The sequence below is a fragment of the Drosophila navojoa genome, chromosome X, assembly GCF_054131105.1.
Source record: "Drosophila navojoa isolate 15081-1374.11 chromosome X, UAZ_NAV_1.0, whole genome shotgun sequence".
Lineage (NCBI taxonomy): Eukaryota > Metazoa > Arthropoda > Insecta > Diptera > Drosophilidae > Drosophila > Drosophila navojoa.
In genome coordinates, this window is record NC_142895.1 from 31,525,250 (window position 1) to 31,549,256 (window position 24,007).

The 24,007-nt window shown below is 36.4% G+C and overlaps 2 protein-coding genes and 1 long non-coding RNA gene across 6 annotated transcripts in view; all 3 read left to right on the top strand.

The window, feature by feature from the left end:
* Nucleotides 1–24,007, top strand: part of dpr8 (defective proboscis extension response 8) — a 157,770-nt gene that overhangs the window by 20,780 nt on the left and 112,983 nt on the right. For all 4 annotated transcript variants that reach the window (XM_089264677.1, XM_089264674.1, XM_089264675.1 and 1 more), the window contains one exon: nt 19,994–20,090. In XM_089264677.1, coding sequence (XP_089120803.1) covers nt 20,042–20,090 — 49 coding nt within the window. In that variant the 5' untranslated portion in view covers nt 19,994–20,041. Of the gene's footprint in view, nt 1–19,993; nt 20,091–24,007 lie in introns of those variants that run through there.
* Nucleotides 3,841–24,007, top strand: part of LOC149090843 (uncharacterized) — a 180,169-nt gene continuing 160,002 nt past the window's right edge. Inside the window, exons 1-2 of the long non-coding RNA XR_016197476.1 lie at nt 3,841–3,937; nt 13,189–14,305. This is a non-coding gene — a long non-coding RNA (uncharacterized LOC149090843). The remainder of the gene's footprint in view (nt 3,938–13,188; nt 14,306–24,007) is intronic.
* Nucleotides 21,936–23,056, top strand: LOC149090844 (uncharacterized). The gene is made up of 2 exons (XM_089263511.1): nt 21,936–22,110; nt 22,911–23,056. The coding sequence occupies exons 1-2, from the start codon at nt 21,936–21,938 to the stop codon at nt 23,054–23,056; spliced, it is 321 nt and encodes a 106-aa protein (XP_089119637.1).

The following is a 24,007-nucleotide window of genomic DNA, read 5'->3' on the forward strand; positions in this document are numbered from 1 at the left end:
TGTTCGAATTATAATTGAAATATGAGTTGCTTAAAGGGCTCAGGGGATCTCGTAGTCGAGCAGTCTCTTGTTAGTTCTGCTCCACCAGATTAGGCTCGATCAAAAAACTTGATTTATTAAGTCTGCTAAATGCAAAAGAACACAACAACGAATCAATCTTTTGACAAAAACAACTTAGGGTAGCATCAGCTGAGTTTGCAGGGCTGCCAATAAGCATGTGATGCTCAAAACAAACACGCACACACACACTCACGCACATATACAGGCGATTGCGCTTGGGCTGCGCTGCAGTGTTGGCACTATTTATTTGAAGAATAAAGGAATTTCTAGACGTACGATCATAATGAAACTTTCAGAACGTAAACATAATGTATAAATGTGTAAGTTATCATGTAAAGCTTTATAATTCCAAAGCTTCATTCGATACAGAGGCATAAAAGCTATCACTCGAAGCTTTGCTCCCACAAAGCTATTCTCAGTTGATAGCACTATCATTGAATCTCCCTGTGGCTATCACTCGAAGCTTTGTCCCCACAAAGCTATTCTCAGCTGATAGCACAAACGTCAAATATCCATGTGTTTGCTGACGTGGCGCCCGATTATTAGCGGAAATGTAAAAGCTTTATCTCTTGGAGCAGATCGCGTGGCCGGCAGTATCAAAAAGAACTCACCTAAGAGCAACACGCACAAGCTGTTGGTGATAGCTATTAATTAGAATGAAGTCGAGCTGATATAAATCTTTTGTGGATCGCTAAATAAAGCCTCCACACTACAAAATAAAATAACTGGCGCCCAACGAAAAACCTGTACCATGTAATGGTCGCAAGCCAAAACAAAAAAATAAAGGGTAAATAAAAATAACGAAAGAAATATATTCAAAAAGTGCGCGCGCTTTTAAAAGCTTTGGAAAAGTACACCGAACCTTTTCATTGCTTGCAGAACTGCATTTAAAGCTTTCGGTAGGTTCCGAAAAGTTGTCGCGCACGCGCAACAGCTGATCTTGTCGCGCTGTGCGAATTCTGTAGCGACAAGTAATAGTGCAGCCAACTTTAGGGGCAATAAAACCCTAAAGCTTTTATCTGCTGAAAACTATAAAAGCAGCCAAAGTGCAAGAATTAATTCTTTTTAAACTCCACGTTGCGACTGCAATATAAATTTCATATATATATTGCATTCATATATATATTATATATATGTTCCACGAATAAAAAGGTATGCAAATTTATTAGCTAGTGACAGGTTATTAATAAAGCAACCTTTTCTGTGGCACCTCAACAACATTCTCTTTGCGCCCGTGTCACATTTGGGCACGGCAAGATATTAAAAGCCTGCCCTATGACCCTGACCCATAAATTGAATAGTGGCATAGTGACATATAAAACATATAAAACTTTTAACCCCAAAAAAACTCTAAGTCGGCCGCGAAAATCTAAAAGTGGGATAAAAAGAAACAAGGAAGACGCCGCCTGTGCTGCCTGCTGCCGGCTGCCGGCTGCCCAGCAAGGACGAGCCATGAGCCATGAGCCGTGAGCCATGGGCCACGAGCTACGAGCCGAAGTCCAAGTCGAGGTGGTTGGCTGCTTGTTGCCAGACAACGCACCACATGGACCATGAGCACCACACACATACACATATTTAAACACCCACCCACTCACACACGCACACACACACACACTTTCGAGCAACCACTTTACAGTCGTTGGTGCCGCTCGATTCGTCTTCAATAGATCTACGAAAATAGTTTTACAACATATACATATAATAACAAGAAAGAAAGCTCTAGTCGAGACTGCTCGACTACGAGATCCCCTGAACCCTCCAAGCAACTGATATTTCAATAATACTTAGCAAACACACACGCACACACACACACACACACGCATACAAACAAACACACGCACACACACACGCATACAACCAAACACATACATACACATACACATACACATACAAACAAACACACGCATACACACACACTCACATATACAGGCGATTGAGCTTTGGTTGCGCTGCAGTGTTGGCAATATAATGAGAACTTATTTGTTGAATAATTTAATTTCTAGACGTACGATCGTAATGACTAACTTTCTGAACGTAATCATGATGTTTAAATGTATGTGTATACCGAAGCACAAGTCTGTAGTATTTGATATACGACTTTTACAAAGATGTGGGTGAGGGGGTGGATTTAGGGGAGGGGGGTAAATTTTAACAAAAACCGAAATTGTATAAAATACATCTTAATATATATTTTAAATTTGGAGACTCTAGCTTGAAAGGTGTAGGAGATATAATTTTTTAAGTGATCTTCGATAAGGTTTTTTATCGATAAAAAAGTATCGGAATGAGTTATCGTTTTTTAGTGATAAACTCGATATGCGCGTGATATATACGGACATTTTAAAAAAAAGTTGAAGTCTCTAGCTCTTATATCTTCTGAAATCGACGCGTTCATACATACGGACGGACGAACGGACGGACGGACGGACGGACAGACAGACGGACAGGGCCAAATCGACTCAGCTTGTCGCCCTGATCAAGAATATATACACTTTGTGGGGTCTGCCACGCCTCCTTCTGCCTGTTACATACTTTTAACAAAACCATTATACCCTGATTTCCCATTTTCAATGGGTTCAGGGTATAAAAAACTACACATATCCAAGAACAAAAACTCTAAATTCCAGTTATACCATAATTAACTAAACGAAACAAGAAAAAAAAAAAACCGAACAAAAACCACACCTCAATTACATATGTGACGTACACTGGAAAAATTTTGTTACTAGCAACTAAAATAGTTCACCAAATCGAAAAGAAAAATGTAAAATTAAAACCCACCACTTAAAACAAGCATGAAAATAGCAAAATTAATACGATGACGTAAAAAAAAAAAAAAAAAAACCCTCAATAACATAATAATGAAATAATAAAAATTATCTTATATATGCATATATATATATGTATGTGTATAGATACATATATGCACATATAAAAGTAGAAAAAATACCACCAACAAAGAAAACATGAAGTCTAAGAAATGATAAAAGAAATTATATATAAATGTATAACGAAAAAACAAAAGAAAAAAAATATTTTTGTTTAAAAAAAAAAAAGAAAATAGAAAAAGTAAGAAAGAAAAAATAATAATAATTTCAATAGATATAAATATAAAAAGAAGTATAAAAAGGTAAAGTTAAAAGAAAAAAAAAAAAACCAAAACCAACAAAAACTGTGTGTTTGTCCGCCCCTATATTCTTTTTGTAACCTCAACACCACGCTACAGCTACCACGAGGAAAGGCCTTTCATCGCTGGAGTGAAAAAATCTAAAAATCATGTAAGTGCTGGAAGATACCCTGTACTCCCACTCCCCCCAATCCAAACGATTATATTTTCTTTTGATGACTTAATTAATAAAAAAGGGAATATATATATATATATATATATATATATATATATATAAATATATATATATATATATATATATATATATATATATATATAAATAAATAAAATAAAATGAAATAGAAAAAAAAAACCAAGAATAATAAAATGTTTGAAAATAATTGCATGCAAGAATGAAACAAAGAATTTTTTTTAAATTAAAATAATTTTCTTTGCAACCACATTTTTTAAATCAAATTATTAAGACCATTTTTCTTTATATTTATATCTATTTTTTTGCCAATTTAATTTAACTAAATGATTTCACCTAAATTATAAAGTAAAGAAAAAAAACAAGGAGGTAAAATAATAAAATAAGTAAAATGAATGAATAAAACAAACTAAGCTTGAAATAAGAAAACAAATATGAAAATACGATAAATAAAGAAATAAATAGGATTTAATAGCAAGAAAGATTTACTATAAAAAATAAAACAATTTAAAGTATAGCAAAAAAAAAAAAATAATAATAATAATAATAATAATAATAATGTAAAATAAAAATGTAAAATAATACCAACATTGTTAGTATAAGAAAAGTAATAGATAGTAATGTAAAATGAGTGAAAATGAATACTATGAATAATAGGAATGAAACCAAGAATAATATGAGTCGTTAATCTGGAAGAAGGGTTGAAATAATGGGGTAGGCTAGTTAGTGTTGGAGCTTATTTGGGGTTTTTATACCCTGAACCCATTGAAAATGGGAAATCAGGGTATAATGGTTTTGTTAAAAGTATGTAACAGGCAGAAGGAGGCGTGGCAGACCCCACAAAGTATATATATTCTTGATCAGGGCGACAAGCTGAGTCGATTTGGCCCTGTCCGTCTGTCTGTCCGTCCGTCCGTCCGTCCGTCCGTCCGTCCGTCCGTCCGTATGTATGAACGCGTCGATTTCAGAAAATATAAGAGCTAGAGACTTCAACTTTTTTTTAAAATGTCCGTATATATCACGCGCATATCGAGTTTATCACTAAAAAACGATAACTCATTCCGATACTTTTTTATCGATAAAAAACCTTATCGAAGATCACTTAAATAATTATATCTCCTACATCTTTCAAGCTAGAGTCTCCAAATTTAAGATGTATATTAAGATGAATTTTATACAATTTCGGTTTTTGCTAAAATTTACCCCCCACCCTTAAATCTACCCCCTCACCCTCATCTTTGTAAAAGTCGTATATCAAATACTAAAGACTTGTGCTTCGGTATACACATACATTTAAACATTATGATTACATTCTGAAAGTTTCATTACGATCATACGTCTAGAAATTAAATTATTCAACAAATAAGTTGTCATTATATTGCCAACATTGCAGCGCAACCCAAGCGCAATCGCCTGTATATGTGAGTGTGTGTATATACGTGTGTTTGTTTGTATGCGTGTGTGTGCGTGTGTTTGTTTGTATGTGTGTGTGTGTGTGTATTTGCTAATTATTATTGAAATATCAGTTGCTTGTAGGGTTCAGGGGATCTCGTAGTCGAGCAGTCTCGACTAGAGCTTTCTTACTTGTTTCTGATAAAATTGTTTATGAAAAACCATGGTTGGGTGGGTAAAGAGCGCGTGTGCCGAATGCCATCTATGGCCACGTTTAGTTGTGTCGGTGTTCTTGCTGTAAATTTGTGCCAGTCCTTCCCCTACTTCCCCAGTATAATTTTTTTTCGTGGAGTATAGCTCCACCTCGAGTTAAGGGATCTTAAGAAAATTAAAATTTATGAACTCTGATCGCAAGGCAGAAAAGAACCCCCCCCCACACTCCCGACGAGCGACGGTACTAGAAGGTCCCGCTTATCTGCCTTGCGACCGAAAAACAAAGCCCAGCCAGGGTTTTGTTTGTCTCCATCGAGAGAGTCACTCTTCATGAGCATATATTTGTTTACATAAATTTTTGGCGCCCAACGTGGGGCATGGAAGTATGTAGCTTTATAGGCATCACGCTTTCAGAGTCCCAATTTTTATTGTTCAAATAGTCAATACTGTCTGTTCTCGCAGAGAAAGAGTTGGCTGTTTGAAACACCCATTTTGGTGATGGTTGCAAAACTCAGTGTCCAGAGTGCTGAAATGGATTGGACTTGCTTGGTCGGCCTATCGCAACTGTGACAGATGAGTCAAATCAATTCTTAATCGGAACTACGAAGCTGAAAGATTCGAGCTGAATCTCAGACCGAGAAACCCGAATAAGATAAATTCAACTAACTTATAATAACATCTGTGTCACCATGTTTGCTCGTTTGTTTTCGTATAGTTGTTATTTCATCCAGATATTGTTTTTTTTGGGTTTTGTGCAATTATCAGATACGATTCCAGAATATTGTATATTGGGCCCAGCTCGGATATCAATACTGATTGTTCTCTGGTAGTTGTTGCAGGGTCAAATTAGATAAATCTGGGTGCAATATAAACTCATACTCGTCTGGCCAGTAGACGTTGTTATGACGGAAGTTGCTAAATGTTGGTAGTGTTGTCTGGAGCTTGTGTATATGCTGCCTGGCGTATCCTTGCCGAACACTCACACTTTAGTTAACTTTTGCATAGCAATACTCTATAACCAGCTTTAGTAGCAATAGCCCAAAATCCATTGTTTCTCCTAATTGTATAATATAGCAAGAACAGCACACAACAGCACAAAACCTAGCTACCTTCCCCCATTATAACAACCCAAACATTAAACAGAATTTAATTCTCGGCCATGACTTTTGGAAAACATTTGCCCTTGCTCCAGATATTATCAGTGCTGTAGAAGCAGACCTCGATGTTGTTGACGAAGATGTTGAAGGTAAATATCCACTCACAAGCCTTCAGTTACAACAGCTCAATGCAGTTAAGCAGTTGTTTCCCAATGCTGCAGAAAAGTTAGGTCGCACCTCACTTATCAAACATCACATTGACGTGGGAGAAGCAATGCCAGTAAAGCAACGCTTTTATCCTGTTAGTCCTGCAGTCGAACAGTTGCTATATAAAGAAATCGATCGGATGATTAGCCTAGGGGTGATAGAGCCATCAACCAGTGCATGGAGTTCTCCTATAAGATTAGTGGTAAAACCAAACAAAGTTCGACTTTGCTTAGATGCCCGAAAGCTTAACGCGGTGACCAAAAAGGACGCATATCCATTGCCTAGTATAGATGGAATCTTTTCGAGATTGCCAAAAGCTAACATTATCTCCAAACTTGATTTAAAAGACGCCTATTGGCAAATAGAACTGACGGACGACTCAAAGCCACTGACAGCTTTCACAGTACCAGGTAGACCACTATATCAATTCAAGGTTATGCCGTTTGGTCTGTGCAATGCGCCATCAACGATGTGTAGGCTAATAGATGAAATCATTCCCCCTGATTTACGTAATTGTGTCTTTGGATATTTAGATGATTTATGCATTGTATCTGAAGATTTCAATTCTCACATCTCCGTGCTAGTACGAATTGCAGAGCAATTCCGGAAAGCCAATGTCACCTTAAATATTGAGAAAAGCCATTTTGCAGTCACAAAAGTTAACTATCTTGGGTACGTAATTGACAAGACAGGCATATGCACAGACCCTGACAAAATCTCTTGTATACAAAACTGGCCACCTCCGAAAAACTTAAAGCAAGTGAGAGGCTTTTTAGGTGTATGTGGGTGGTATCGCCGTTTTATAAAAAACTTTTCAGACCTAGCCTGTCCCATAACTGAAGTTTTATCTTCTAAAAAGAAATTTAACTGGACTCCAGAAGCCCAAACTGCTATGGAAAAACTAAAAGCTGTGTTAACTACGTCTCCAGTTTTGCAAAATCCAAAGTTTGATCAGAAATTCTTTTTGCATTGTGACGCTAGTGATTTTGGAATTGGTGCAGTGTTAGTACAACTTTCTGAAGATAATGAAGAAAAACCAGTAGCATTCATGTCTAAAAAACTCAGTCGATCTCAGCGTAACTATAGTGTTACAGAGCGTGAATGTCTTGCAGTTATTCTAGCTATAGAAAAGTTTCGTTGCTATTTAGAGCTTCAAGAATTCGAAGTCATTACTGACCACTCCAGTCTCTTGTGGCTGATGCGACAACAAAATGTTTCTGGACGATTAGCTAGATGGATTTTTCGCTTGCAACAGTATAAGCTCACTATGTCGCACCGTAAGGGCAAAGATCACATTGTGCCCGACGCATTATCACGATTGCACGATTGCAATGAAATAGCTTCGTTAGACATGAGTCCCATCATAAATTTAGAATCAGACGCATTTCAGTCTGACGATTACAACCAATTGAAGTCTAATCTAGAGCAAAATAGTTCACGTTTTCCAGATATCAAAATTGTGGATCATAAAATCTATATCCGAACTGAACACTCGACCGGAGATGAAGTTCAAGATAAGTTTTTGTGGAAACTATGGGTGCCACAGCCACTTAAAGGCGAGGTATTAAAGCAAGCCCATGATAGTGTAACGTCCGCACATTCAGGTATACAAAAAACAATCGAGAAATTGCGAAGAAATCTTTTTTGGCCTGGGTTAGCAAAGGATGTCCGCGACTATATTAAAAATTGTTCAGTATGCAAACAATCCAAAGCCCCGAATTATACTCTCCGTCCTCCAATGAGTGCTCAAAGTCCGACTTATCGACCTTTTCAGAGGTTGTATATAGATTTATTAGGGCCATATCCCAGGAGCAAAAGTGGACATGTAGGACTTTTAATAGTATTAGATCATTTCAGTAAATTTCATTGGCTTTGGCCTTTAAAAAAATGACGTCATCTGTTATTCAAGAGTTTCTATTAAAACATATATTCCACAGTTTTGGCGTTCCAGAGACAATAGTAAGCGATAATGGAAAGCAGTTCAAATCTAATGAGTTTAATGCTTTTTTAACGGAACTGGGAATACGTCATATATATACAGCTTTATACTCCCCTCAGAGCAATGCTGCTGAGCGAGTTAATCGCTCTTTGTTAGCTGCTATTCGGTCGTACCTCGAAAGGGACCAGACTTATTGGGATCAACATATTTCTAGTATCTCATGCTCATTACGATCTGCTTTGCATCAATCCATCGGATGCTCCCCTTATAGAGCTTTATTTGGGTTGGATATGATCACTCATGGTTCAGACTATAAGTTGATAAAGCAATTAACATTGCTTGAAGAACCATTAGTACCACTCTCTCGAGCAGATAACTTATCTCTAATTCGTTAAGATATACAGGCCAACATAAAACAAGCTTATGAACGAAATGTTAAACAGTATAATTTGCGTTCTAAGCCTATTACATTTAGGGAAGGGCAAGAAGTGTATCGCCGAAATTTTGCACTTAGCAAATTCGCTCACAATTATAATGCGAAATTGGCACCGCAATTTTTGAAATGTAGAGTGAAAAAGAAACTGGGAAATTGCTTTTATCTTTTAGAGAATTTGCAAGGTCAAGAGATAGGTACCTTTCATGCCAAAGATATCAAGCAATAGACATCCGAACATATTCCCGCTAATATTCCGTCTAACGGTGGTATATTATCGGGTGGTGTAATGGTCGCAAGCCAAAACAAAAAAATAAAGGGTAAATAAAAATAACGAAAGAAATATATTCAAAAAGTGCGCGCGCTTTTAAAAGCTTTGGAAAAGTACACCGAACCTTTTCATTGCTTGCAGAACTGCATTTAAAGCTTTCGGTAGGTTCCGAAAAGTTGTCGCGCACGCGCAACAGCTGATCTTGTCGCGCTGTGCGAATTCTGTAGCGACAAGTATTAGTGCAGCCAACTTTAGGGGCAATAAAACCCTAAAGCTTTTATCTGCTGAAAACTATAAAAGCAGCCAAAGCGCAAGAATTAATTCTTTTTAAACTCCACGTTGCGACTGCAATATAAATTTCATATATATATTGCATTCATATATATTTTATATATATGTTCCACGAATAAAAAGGTATGCAAATTTATTAGCTAGTGACAGGTTATTAATAAAGCAACCTTTTCTGTAGCACCTCAACAATATTCTCTTTGCGCCCGTGTCACATTTGGGCACGGCAAGATATTAAAAGCCTGCCCTATGACCCTGACCCATAAATTGAATAGTGGCATAGTGACATATAAAACATATAAAACTTTTAACCCCAAAAAAACTCTAAGTCGGCCGCGAAAATCTAAAAGTGGGATAAAAAGAAAAAAACTACACATATCCAAGAACAAAAACTCTAAATTCCAGTTATACCATAATTAACTAAACGAAACAAGAAAAAAAAAAAAACCGAACAAAAACCACACCTCAATTACATATGTGACGTACACTGGAAAAATTTTGTTACTAGCAACTAAAATAGTTCACCAAATCGAAAAGAAAAATGTAAAATTAAAACCCACCACTTAAAACAAGCATGAAAATAGCAAAATTAATACGATGACGTAAAAAAAAAAAAAAAAAAACCTCAATAACATAATAATGAAATAATAAAAATTATCTTATATATGCATATATATATATGTATGTGTATAGATACATATATGCACATATAAAAGTAGAAAAAATACCACCAACAAAGAAAACATGAAGTCTAAGAAATGATAAAAGAAATTATATATAAATGTATAACGAAAAAACAAAAGAAAAAAAATATTTTTGTTAAAAAAAAAAAAAGAAAATAGAAAAAGTAAGAAAGAAAAAATAATAATAATTTCAATAGATATAAATATAAAAAGAAGTATAAAAAGGTAAAGTTAAAAGAAAAAAAAAAAAAAAAAAAAAACCAACAAAAACTGTGTGTTTGTCCGCCCCTATATTCTTTTTGTAACCTCAACACCACGCTACAGCTACCACGAGGAAAGGCCTTTCATCGCTGGAGTGAAAAAATCTAAAAATCATGTAAGTGCTGGAAGATACCCTGTACTCCCACTCCCCCCAATCCAAACGATTATATTTTCTTTTGATGACTTAATTAATAAACAAGTAAGAAAACTCTAGTCGAGAGTGCTCGACTAGATACTACCCTGAACCAAAATAATAGAAAAGCACATTTAGTATGGTTCAAATTTCAATTGATCGATGTATTTAAAAATATAAATTAAATAGAAAACTCATTTAATTAAATAAATAAAAATTTTGAAACAATTAAAAAAGATAATTCCGACACGCTCCGGGTTTGAGCCCGAGACCTTGTGATCAAGCCACCGCGCTTTCTACCTTGACGCCACCCTTCTGTTTTAACACTCAATGTCAAAACTGAAATAGATTCACTGCTACAGCGCCATCTACCAAATCTAAGTCAAACTAACTGCTGATGTGACTTTAAGAATGTGCAAGAACAACCAAACTAATAAAAATGTTAAAATTTCAATTTCGATTTTTGAAAAAATATAAGAGAAATTTAATCACAAATATATAAAAGTTTTGAAGCAATTAAAAGAAATCTACATACGCCCAGCAGGATTTGAACCGGGGACCTCGCGATCGAGCGCCGCGCCCTCTACCATGACCCCACTCCTCTGTTCTCATTTGCAATGTCAAAACTGAAATAGATTCACTGATGCAACGCCATCTAGCAGAACTAAACGAAACTAACTGCTGATGTGATTCAAAGAATGTGCTAGAAGATGTTTGAATGTATGTGTGCACACGTATTGGAAAACTGCTGTTGCTGCAGCACGTGCGTTTGTTAATTGGCCAAACATTTTGTTATTTTTTAACGTCGATTGACTAAACCGAATTTAATGAAACTTTCAGCATATGATCTACATATTCTATTGAATAATTGGCATTTAAAAGAAAACATCAAATCAAATCATTCACAATTAGCTATACTAGAATCTGACCTTCACTGGGGATTCTGGTGAATTTGGAGCCGGTATCCAAAATATAACAAAAACCGAAATTGTATAAAATGCATTGGAATATACTTTTAAAATTTGGAGACTATAGCTCTAAAAATGTAGGAGTTATAAATTTATAACCTATTGCGCTTGGGTTGCGCTGCAGTGTTGGCAATATTATGAGAACTTATTTGTTGAATAATTTAATTTCTAGACGTACGATCGTAATGAAACTTACAGAACGTAATCATGATGTTTAAATGTATGTGCATACCGAAGCACAAGTCTCTAGTATTTGATATACGACTTTTACAAAGATGAGGGTGAGGGGGTGGATTTAGGGGTGGGGGGTAAATTTTAACAAAAACCGAAATTGTATAAAATACATCTTAATATACATTTTAAATTTGGAGACTCTAGCTTGAAAGATGTAGGAGATATAATTATTTAAGTGATCTTCGATAAGGTTTTTTATCGATAAAAAACTATCGGAATGAGTTATCGTTTTTTAGTGATAAACTCGATATGCGCGCTGTATTTACGGACATTTTAAAAAAAAGTTGAAGTCTCTAGCTTTTATATCTTCTGAAATCGACGCGTTCAAACATACGGACAGACGGACGGACGGACGGACGGACGGACGGACAGACAGACGGACAGGGCTAAATCGACTCAGCTCGTCGCCCTGATCAAGAATATATATACTTTGTGGGGTCTGCCACGCCTCCTTCTGCCTGTTACATACATTTTAACAAAACCATTATACCCTGATTTCCCATTTTCAATGGGTTCAGGGTATAAAAAGGGAATATATATATATATATATATATATATAAATAAATAAAATAAAATGAAATAGAAAAAAAAAAACCAAGAATAATAAAATGTTTGAAAATAATTGCATGCAAGAATGAAACAAAGAATTTTTATACCCTGAACCCATTGAAAATGGGAAATCAGGGTATAATGGTTTTGTTGAAATGTATGTAACAGGCAGAAGGAGGCGTGGCAGACCCCACAAAGTATATATATTCTTGATCAGGGCGACAAGCTGAGTCGATTTGGCCCTGTCCGTCTGTCTGTCCGTCCGTCCGTCCGTCCGTCCGTCCGTCCGTCTGTCCGTATGTATGAACGCGTCGATCTCAGAAGATATAAGAGCTAGAGACTTAAACTTTTTTTAAAATGTCCATATATATCGCGCGCATATCGAGTTTATCACTAAAAAACGATAACTCATTCCGATATTTTTTTATCGATAAAAAACCTTATCGAAAGTCAGTTAAAACATTATATCTCCTACATCATTATAGCTAGAGTGTCCAAATTTTAAATATATATTAAGACGTATTTTATACAATTTCGGTTTTTGTTAAAATTTACCCCCCCACCTCTAAATCCACCCCCTCATCCTCATCTTTGTAAAAGTCGTATATCAAATACTAGAAACCTGTGCTTCGGTATACACATACATTTAAACATCATGATTACTTTGTGAAAGTTTCATTACGATCGTACGTCTAGAAATGAGATTATTCAACAAATAAGTTTTCCAAATATTGCCAACACTGCAGCGCAACCCAAGCGCAATCGCCTGTATATGTGAGTGTGTGTATGCGTGTGTTTGTTTGTATGTGTATGTGTGTGCGTGTGTTTGTTTGTATGCGTGTGTGTGTGCGTGTATTTTAATGGATGCGTGTGTGTGTGCGTGTGTGTTTGCTAATTATTATTGAAATATCAGTTGCTTGCAGGGTTCAGGGGATCTCGTAGTCGAGCAGTCTCGACTAGAGCTTTCTTACTTGTTTTTATATTAAAATAATTTTCTTTGCAACCACATTTTTTAAATCAAATTATTAAGACCATTTTTCTTTATATTTATATCTATTTGTTTGCCAATTTAATTTAACTAAATGATTTCACCTAAATTATAAAGTAAAGAAAAAAAACAAGGAGGTAAAATAATAAAATAAGTAAAATGAACAATTAAATAAATTATTGAAATAAATAAAACAAACTAAGCTTGAAATAAGAAAACAAATATGAAAATACGATAAATAAAGAAATAAATAGGATTTAATAGCAAGAAAGATTTACTATAGAAAATAGAACAATTTAAAGTATAGCAAAAAAAAAAAAAAAAAAAAAATAATAATAATAATAATAATGTAAAATAAAAATGTAAAATAATACCAACATTGTTAGTATAAGAAAATTAATAGATAGTAATGTAAAATGAGTGAAAATGAATACTATGAATAATAGGAATGAAACCAAGAATAATATGAGTCGTTAATCTGGAAGAAGGGTTGAAATAATGGGGTAGGCTAGTTAGTGTTGGAGCTTATTTGGGGTTTTTTCTGATAAAATTGTTTATGAAAAACCATGGTTGGGTGGGTAAAGAGCGCGTGTGGCGAATGCCATCTATGGCCACGCTTAGTTGTGTCGGTGTTCTTGCTGTAAATTTGTGCCAGTCCTTCCCCTACTTCCCCAGTATATTTTTTTTTCGTGGAGTATAGCTCCACCTCGAGTTAAGGGATCTTAAGAAAATTAAAATTTATGAACTCTGATCGCAAGGCAGAAAAGAACCCCCCCCACACTCCCGACGAGCGACGGTACTAGAAGGTCCCGCTTATCTGCCTTGCGACCGAAAAACAAAGCCCAGCCATCGAGAGAGTCACTCTTCATGAGCATATATTTGTTTACAACCACAAGAAAAATCCAGAGAACCGACTTACAGGCATTGAAAAGACTGGACGAATATAGACGAAAAACATCAACGCGGCGAAAAGAATTTTGCAAATACATTAAATAACTCTAAAACCAATGTAAGTGATCTGCTCATTATACCCTGAACCCATTGAAAATGGGAAATCAGGGTATAATGGTTTTGTTAAAATGTATGTAACAGGCAGAAGGAGGCGTGGCAGACCCCACAAAGTATATATATTCTTGATCAGGGCGACGAGCTGAGTCGATTTAGCCCTGTCCGTCTGTCTGTCCGTCCGTCCGTCCGTCCGTCTGTCCGTATGTTTGAACGCGTCGATTTCAGAAGATACAAGAGCTAGAGACTTCAACTTTTTTTTAAAATGTCCGTATATATCACGCGCATATCGAGTTTATTACTAAAAAACGATAACTCATTCCGATACTTTTTTATCGATAAAAAACCTTATCGAAGATCACTTAAATAATTATATCTCCTACATCTTTCAAGCTAGAGTCTCCAAACTTAAGATGTATATTAAGATGAATTTTATACAATTTCGGTTTTTGTTAAAATTTACCCCCCACCCCTAAATCCACCCCCTCACCCTCATCTTTGTAAAAGTCGTATATCAAATACTAGAGACTTGTGCTTCGGTATACACATACATTTTAACATTATGATTACGTTCTGAAAGTTTCATTACGATCGTACGTCTAGAAATTAAATTATTCAACAAATAAGTTTTCATTATATTGCCAACACTGCAGCGCAACCCAAGCGCAATCGCCTGTATATGTGAGTGTGTGTATATGCGTTTGTTTATTTGTATGCGTGTGTGTGTGTGTGCGTGTGTGTTTGCTAATTATTATTGAAATATCAGTTGCTTGTAGGGTTCAGGGGATCTCGTAGTCGAGCTGTCTCGACTAGAGCTTTCTTTCTTGTTTTTGTATGAATTTTCTCAAACACGTGTTAAAAAACAAAAAAACAAAAAACAAAAAAATAAAAATAAAAAAAAAAGTTTTCTACGCTGCCATTTAAATCAAGAAGAAGTGCTCTTTATGTGCGACTCTTTGCTTGAATTAGAAAACTTTTTTGAAAAATTAACCTTAAATGAGACTAGATTAAAAATGAATGCAGATCAAGTAAAATTTTTGGTAGACGAAGCTGTTGAAAATACACGAAGAGAGTTTGAGGCCGAATTAAATAATATAAAAAGCCAAATTAGTGGTATATCCAATAAACCGGCTGCAAAAACGTGGGAAAAGGCTAAAATTGTGCCGGGAATAAAATGTGAAGAAACGCTTGATGCTGTGAAATCTCTTCCAGATTTTTCTGGGCAGCCCGGTACATACGTGTCTTGGCGCGACGCAGCGCATAATGTGTATGCGATTTTTAAAGAGTTTCATGGGAGTTCACGCCACTTCCAAGCTGTAACAATTATAAGAAATAAAATTAGAGGTGCTGCTGACGCTGTAGCATAGACCAATGAAAGCCAGAAATTGCTAAAAGGTAACAACACGCTGGTTGTTACTCAATCTTTGGGCGAACCCTTCTACGTCTCGTTTTAGACAAAACACGTCGTTCTCAAGTCGAGGCCAATCGGGCAGGCAATATTCTAATTTTCAGCAATGGGTTAACAATCCACCTGGTCGTCAAAGTTTAAAAACTAATCATTTAAGAATCAATCATCTGAGTGAAGAAAAGTCTGATCTTGATGAGGTATACAACGATCGTGGCGAACAAGAAGTAGCAGATATCGAAGAAGATCAGGTTAATTTTTTAGTGGCAGTTCCCTCCTGCCATGGATATCTAGATATGTAGGGGGGAAAGAAGTAAAACTGCTACTCGATACGGGAGCATCGAGAAGCTATATTAAACCATTGCCTATGCTGAAAGGTTTTCGGCAGACTGATAAGAAATTTTCTGTAAAATCCATACATGGAACCACATTTATAACCCGTAAATGTAGAATTAACATATTTGGTGTAACTTCCGATTTTTTTATTCTCCCAAATCTTATATCGTTTGATGGCGTTTGAATTTCAAAACTAAACTTATCACTCATGACAATGGTAGTGAAACTATACAGTTTCTGGCAGGCCAGAATGTTAGTCATTTGCAGGTTCGATCTGAGGCAGTGCCGTTGGCCATTAAGGAACTTTTCGATGAAATGATGAAGAAGAAATCCGGCGTTTTTGCAGATCCCAATGAAAAGCTCCCATACAATACCAATATCGTGGCAACAATTCGAACACGTGATGAGGAGCCAACACACTCTAAACTATATCCGTACCCTATGAGTGTTACATCGTTTGTAAATAATGAAATACAATTGCTGCTCGACAACGGTATTATTAGACCGTCGAGATCTCCATACAATAATCCATACCATATGGGTCGTAGATAAAAAAGGTATTGACGAAAATGGAGTTAGGAAAAAGAGAATGGTTATAGACTTTAGAAAGTTAAATGCAAAAACTATTGAGGACTCATATCCCATTCCAAACATCGAAGTTATTACGTCCAATCTGGGCGATTCCAATTTCTTCACGACGCTTGACCTTAAATCAGGGTTCCACCTAATCGAGCTTTCACAGCGAGACCGAGAAAAAACAGCCTTTTCGGTTAGCAGTGGAAAATATGAGTTTTGTCGCCTCCCTTTTGGACTAAAAAATGCTCCCAGTGTGTTTCAAAGAGCGATTGATGATGTTCTGCGAGAACACATTGGGAACATTGATGACGTTATCATTTTTTCTAAAACTATGGAGGAGCACCTAAAACATATAGAGTTGATACTATCAAGCCTTTATGCATCAAATATGAGGGTATCGGCTGAGAAATCAACATTCTTTGAAGACGAAGTTGAGTATCTGGGTTTCGTTGTTAGTCGCAGTGGAATTAAAACTTGTCCCAAAAAAATTGAAGCAATCAAAATATTCCCGGAGCCATGTACGTTAAAAGCTCTGCGATCCTTCTTAGGATTGTCTGGTTACTATAGGTGATCTATAAGGGATTACTCAAAGATTGCGAAACCATTGACCAGTATTCTTAGACGCGAAAATGGTAGTGTCCCAGGGTCACAGTCCAAAAAGATAGAGAGATTGGATGAGAGTCAACGAGAAGCGTTTAATAAACTAAAACAAATTTTGGTCTCAGAGGAGGTTATGCTCGCGTATCCAAATTTTCGTAAGGCTTTTGAGCTTACAACCGACGCTTCTTCAAATGCGTTGGGTGCAGTCTTGTCTCAAGATGGCCGTCCCGTCACAATGATCTCAAGAACTCTTCAAAAAGCTGAAGAGCATTATGAGACCAACGAGAGAGAGTTGCTTGCTATTGTTTAGGCTATTAAAACGGTAAGAAATTATCTTTATGGAGTAAAGGGCCTTAAGATCTATACAGATCATAAGCCCCTGACCTATACCGTATCGGATCGAAATCCGAATTAAAAAATCCAAAGATGGAAAGCGTTCATTGAGGAATACGATGCCACACTTCTCTATAAGCCCGGAAAAGAGAATCAAGTTGCAGATGCATTATCTCGCCAATATTTAAACTATACTGAAGAAGATAACAACAATTCATAGCGAGGAATCTTATTCAAATACTATAGAATCCGTTACCAGACCAGTCAACTGCTACGCCAACCAAATAATTCTTGAGCAGGGAAAAATACCTTCTAAGCGAACTACCATTTTGTTTGGCAAGAAAATACGGCATATTGTAGTTTTTACCGATTTTCAGAGCTTAATTAACACGGTGCATGACTGCGTTAAATTGGGAGTAGTTAATGCAATTAAGTGTGAATTGTCAGTTCTTGGTAAAATTCAAGATCCTCTGGTTGAGCTTTTCCCTAAAACTTGTTTCCGATACACCGAATATATGGTTACTGACGTTTTTAACCCTAACGAGCAGCTCGAAATTATTAACCAGGAACATAATAGAGCTCATAGAGCTCCTCAAGAAAACGTAAAACAAATTATTCGAGATTATTTTTTTCCCAAAATGGAGAAAAAGGCTAAGGAAGTTGCTATAAGCTGTAGGATTTGTTTGCAGGTAAAGTATGCTAGACATCCAACGAAGCATCCAATCTGCGAGACCCCTATTCCAACTTATGTCGGGGAACTTCTGCACGTTGACATTTACTCTACGGACTCAAACTATTTCCTGACATGCGTGGACAAGTTTTCTAAGTTTGCAGTAGTGCAAAAAATAGCATCTCGTACAATATTGGATGTAAAAATAAAACCTTCTGCAGCTGTTAAATATATTTTCTCGAACAAAAACTATCTATTGTGACAACGAGCGGTCTTTAATCTCTAGTATAACAATCTAATCTCGGTATAACAATTGCAAGTGCTCCACCTATGCACAGTACATCGAACGGGCAGGTCGAGAGATTTCACAGCACCTTAAGCGAAATTGGTAGATGTATAAAATTAGCAAAAGGAATAGAGGACACAGCGGACATTATTTTACTAGCCACTATAGAGTACAATAGAACTGTTCATTCGGTAACAGGGCAGAAACCAATCGACTTACTTTATGTAGAAACTGAATTATTAAATCATAATAAGAAAACTGTTGATCGCAAATATATAAAAGGGGATAAGGTTATGGTGAAATCCAATAAACGACTTAGTAATAAATTAACTCCCTTATATAAAGAAGCCATAATCGAAGAGGACTTAGGATCAGCTGTCAAGATTAACGGAAGAGTCGTGCATAAAGATAATATCAAATAAATATACAAAAGCAAAAAGAAAAAAAGAAAATATAACAAAAAAAATCAAAATAGAATAAAATTTAAAAATATTTCATACAAATTGAGCATTTCATATTTTTTGCAAATTAATTTTGTTAGTTATAAAATAGTCTAAGCAACAATTGTTATGCATATCATAAGGAAAACCACCACCGATACTATGTCGCCTGGATCAGCGATTTGGCCAGACAAGAAAAAAAAAGCCCACCTTCTCATGGCGGAGGGCAAATGGAAGCTGATCATATTCTACGGAACCGAGGACGACCCCGTTTGAGGGGGGGAGTAGTTATCATGTAAAGCTTTATAATTCCAAAGCTTCATTCGATACAGAGGCTTAAAAGCTATCACTCGAAGCTTTGCTCCCACAAAGCTATTCTCAGCTGATAGCAGAAACGTCAAATATCCATGTGGTTGCTGACGTGGCGCCCGATTATTGGGGGAAATGTAAAAGCTTTATGATGGGCAAGCTTTATCTCTTGGAGCAGATCGCGTGGCCGGCAGTATCAAAAAGAACTCACCTAAGAGCAACACGCACAAGCTGCTGATAGCTATTAATTAGAATAAAGTCGAGCTGATATAAATCTTTTGTGGATCGCTAAATAAACCCTCCACACTACAAAATAAAATAACTTGTACATATTCCAAAGCACAAGTCTCTAGTATTTGCAAAACGCCTTTTACAAATATGTTGGTAAGGGGGTGGATATAGGGGCAGGGGGTAAGTTTTAACAAAAACCGAAATTGTATAAAATGCATTTTAATATACATTTTAATTTGGAGCTCTAGCTTTAAATATGTGGAAGATATCATTTTATAATTGATGAATGAGTTATCGTTTTGTATTGATAAACTCGATATGCGCGCGATATATACGGTCATTTTAATAAAAATTTGAAGTCTCTAGCTCGTATATCTTCTGAGATCGATGCGTTCATACATACAGACAGACGGACAGGGCCAAATCGACCCAGCTCGTCGCCCTGATCAAGAATATATATACTTTTTGGGGTCTGCCACGCATCCTTCTGCCTGTTACATACTTTTAACAACACCATGATACCCTGATTTCCCATATTCAATGGGTTCAGGGTATAAAAAGAAAAAAATATCACACAATAATTTTGGACTTTTTGCCGCTAGATCGGCATTTGCGCCCAATGTCCACTGTAACAAAAAAACATTTTTAATTTATTTGATTGAACTTGGTTTTATACAAAGCTAAAGTAGTGTTTTGTTTTTTGCCTCCTATGAATGATTATAAGAATACAAATCTATTAAGTAATTACTTTTTCTACTTTTTTCTATAGGCATAGAACTGCTAAACTTTGTTTGATACCAATATATACGTAACAAAAATGTCTCCAAATTGGCTCCTGTTTCTTAAGATCCTTATTTTATTGACAGGTAAGTTTTTATGATGTGAACAAACAAAAAACAAGTAAGAACGTTGCAGTCGGGCGTTACCGACTGCGGAATACTCATTCACACCCCATAAGCAATTTAGCAGCCAAGTTAAAATTTTCTCAATTTGACACGCCCCTACTGGGCGTAGACACTTCATTTTTGGCCAGCTCATAGAACAAGCTAACGGTAACCTAGCTGCAAAATTGGATGCCTACTCTCAAAAATGAAAAAATTACGGGGTGTTTTTTGATATGCCAAGAGGCGTAACAGTATTATTTGGGGAATCGATGGAGGAAATTACTAGTAGCTTAACTATCAAAATTTGAAGCTTTTAGCTCTTAATCTTTAGGAGATATAAGCTTTTCCGGTTTGACACGCCCCCTGTGAGAGGACATATATCCACCAACATTTTTTGAGTATATATACCAAATTTTAGGTCTCTAGCATCAATAGTGTTCAAAATATATCCGAATTTGAAAAATCACTATATCTTCAGTTTCGATTTGCCGCGCCCCTAAGAGGCGTAGACATATTCATTAATCTTTATAGAATCATAACATTAGCTCACGTGCAAAATCTTTACCTTCTAGCTTAAAAACTCTAGGAGATACCGATTTATAAGATGTATTTTCCGATTTGCCACGCCCCTAGTTTGCGGATCGAGAAAATTTTGACACCTTATAAATCGGAGATATAAACGAGTATGTGCTCCAAATATCAAGTCTCTAGCTTCAATAGCGCCGAAATAAACTGCGTTCATACGGACAGTCGGACAGTAAGACGAACATTGCACAAAATTTATATACTCACTTCACTTTCGTGAATGAGTATAAACCTCTAAGCGACTTGCATGCTTCCACTCATCCAGCTACTGCAAGATCGTTTCTATGTTCATGACCTGTTGACAGGAGCAGATAGCGTTGAAGAATTGTGCTTGTTGCATCGAGACTTGATAGCAGTTCTTCAAGCGTTTGGGTTTCCTGTCACAAAATGTTCGTCCAATTGTAAACAAAAAGAACAAAAAGATCCGCTCTGTCATTTGTGGCACGTTTATACGATCCCTTAGCCTGATGTCAGAGTGGCCGCGATAGGCGATGCGATAATATGAAGCGACAATAAGCGAGAAAGCTCTACATGCTGATTTACATGTAATCGGTTAAAATATGTCAGAGTGCAAGCGAAGTGAAAAGAGAGCCAAAGCGACTAGTAAAGCGAGTTGCGAGAAAGCAGTTCTGAAATGCTTTCTCGCTTTATCGCAGGCTTTTCTGATACGTGTGTGTGAACCAATACACTTGACTATGATGGTGTTTAGTTTCGTATTCATCTTTATTATTCTGAGTCTGGGTTTATATACCCAAACTCAAGCATATTTTCAACCCTTAAATCTAGTGTATATGTTGCTGAGTGTGTAAGGCTCTGCATTGGGCTATTACATATTCTTATTGCTTATCGCTGAGTGTGTAAGGCTCCACGTTGGTCTATTAGCTATTCTTATCCTATCGCTGAAGTTGTAAGGCTCAGCGCTCGTCTCTTACGTAATCTGACTCTGGGGTTGCAAGGGTTGGTCTTCATTTGTATATTTATGCAGTCCGTACATGTGGCTCTTATCGCTATCACAGCGCACTACCTGCTAGTCGCTGAGTGCGTCGGAGGCATGTATACGATCATCGTATATTCATATGTTCATGCCTGAACATGTGTTTTTGTTGCATTTTGAGCTTAAATAACCGTTGGTTAATCCGCGAAGTATGCCCTTTTTTACAATTCAAGCTTTAAGAACAGTTTTTTTTTGTTTTCAAAACTATTGCTGTTTGTTGTTTGTATTTGCTCTCAATTACAATTGAAATGTCAGGCCGAACGAGTGTAAAATTGAGCAGTAATCCCAACATAAACGTTGAGGATTTGATATCAGAAATTTTTTCGCGTTCAGTTTTGTGGGACCAAAAATTTAAAAATTACCACAACCGGCTGATTTTTGAAGAACATTGGAAGGAAATCGAAGAAACTTTTGAAGTACCAAGTAAGTTTTGTTTATTTATATATATATTATATTAGGACTGCCGTCAAAGTCAATAATTGTATTATGCAAGATACAAATTGCCTTTACAATAATATCCACGAAATCCGGATCGGTTTCTATTGGCTTCCAGAGCAAACGCCATTTAGAAGTCATGATACCAAAAGCACATTCAATGCACCTGCGAGCTCGAGAGAGTCGACTGTTGAAATATTCTCTTTCAGCATTAATATTGCGACTTGAGTATGGCCTTATCAGACTTTCTAATAACGGATATGCCTCATCTCCTACAAGAACGTAGGGCATTTTGATACTTGTTCCCGGCAAATTTGCATCTGGTGGCAGAAGCTGTCGAGATTTAAGTTGTTGATAAAGCTGTGATGCATTAAAAGTACCACCAACACTTTGCCATATCCTCCAACTTCAATTACTATAAATTTACAGTTTGAGTCAGCCACTCCTTGAAGAACTACAGAAAAAATTTTTTTTGTAATTATAAAACATAGATACAGAATGAGGTGGGCACTGAATACGAATGTGTTTTCCATCAATAGCCCCAGCACAATTTGGAAAGTTCCAAAATTTCCAAAACTTGTCAGCTATCTGAATAATCATTTCTTTTGAAGGCTACGTTGCCAAATATCTGCAATTGGTAAATTTTTTGTTTTTCAAATTAAATTTTTTTTCTTAACCATTACGAGACTGTTTAAAAAAAATGGAAAAATCTTCGGGACCAGTTTCGAACATAGTAGAAGAAGAGGCCGGCAGAAAAGTCAGGAGATTGTGCACCTGATCCTGGTACATATTGTTTTTAAAAGACCAAATGAGGCCCAGGCGATCGGTTGGTAATTTGGAGGCCAGCTGCTCAAATAAAAGTTTTATTATTCCTAAGTTTGAAGATTCGGTAGACTCAGTATTATCCCAAAACCTGGCTGTGCCATTCCGATGAGGAAGAGGCTTTTATAAACAACAACAAAAGGGCTAAATTAAGTATGCCTTCTCAACTGCTGTCCATTTAAAAAGAAAAATTAAATCTATTAGAAAACAAGAAAGAAAGCTCTAGTCGAGACTGCTCGACTACGAGATCCCCTGAACCCTACAAGCAACTGATATTTCAATAATAATTAGAAAACACACACACACACACACACACACACACACACACACACACACACACACACACACACACACACGCACGCATACACACACGCATACAAACAAACACACGCACACACATTCACATACAAACAAACACACGCGCACACACACACTCACATATACAGGCGATTGCGCTTGGGTTGCGCTGCAATGTTGGCAATATTAGGAGAACTTATTTGTTGAATAATTTAATTTCTAGACGTACGATCGTAATGAAACTTTAAGAACGTAATCATAATGTTTAAATGTATGTGTATACCGAAGCACAAAGATGAGGGTGAGGGGGTGGATTTAGGGGTGGGGGGTAAATTTTAACAAAAACCGAAATTGTATAAAATACATCTTTATATACATTTTAAATTTGGAGAGTCTAGCTTGAAAGATGTGGGAGATATAATTTTGTAAGTGATCTTCGATAAGGTTTTTTATCGATAAAAAAGTATCGGAATGAGTTATCGTTTTTTAGTGATAAACTCGATATGCGCGTGATATATACGGACATTTTAAAAAAAACTTGAAGTCTCTAGCTCTTATATCTTCTGAGATCGACGCGTACATACATACAGACGGACGGACGGACAGACAGACGGACAGGGCCAAATCGACTCTGCTTGTCGCCCTGATCAAGAATATACATATATACTTTGTGGGGTCTGCCACGCCTCCTTCTGCCTGTTACATACATTTTAACAAAACCATGATACCCTGATATCCCATTTTCAATGGCTTCAGGGTATAAAAA

Excerpts from the sequence above, each read along its gene's own strand:
- LOC149090844 (XM_089263511.1), top strand. The coding sequence starts at position 21,936 with ATGTCAGGCCGAACGAGTGTAAAATTGAGCAGTAATCCCAACATAAAC. Across the intron at positions 22,111-22,910 it reads AGAAACTTTTGAAGTACCAA|TATTGTTTTTAAAAGACCAA; the intron begins GTAAGTTTTGTT and ends GATCCTGGTACA.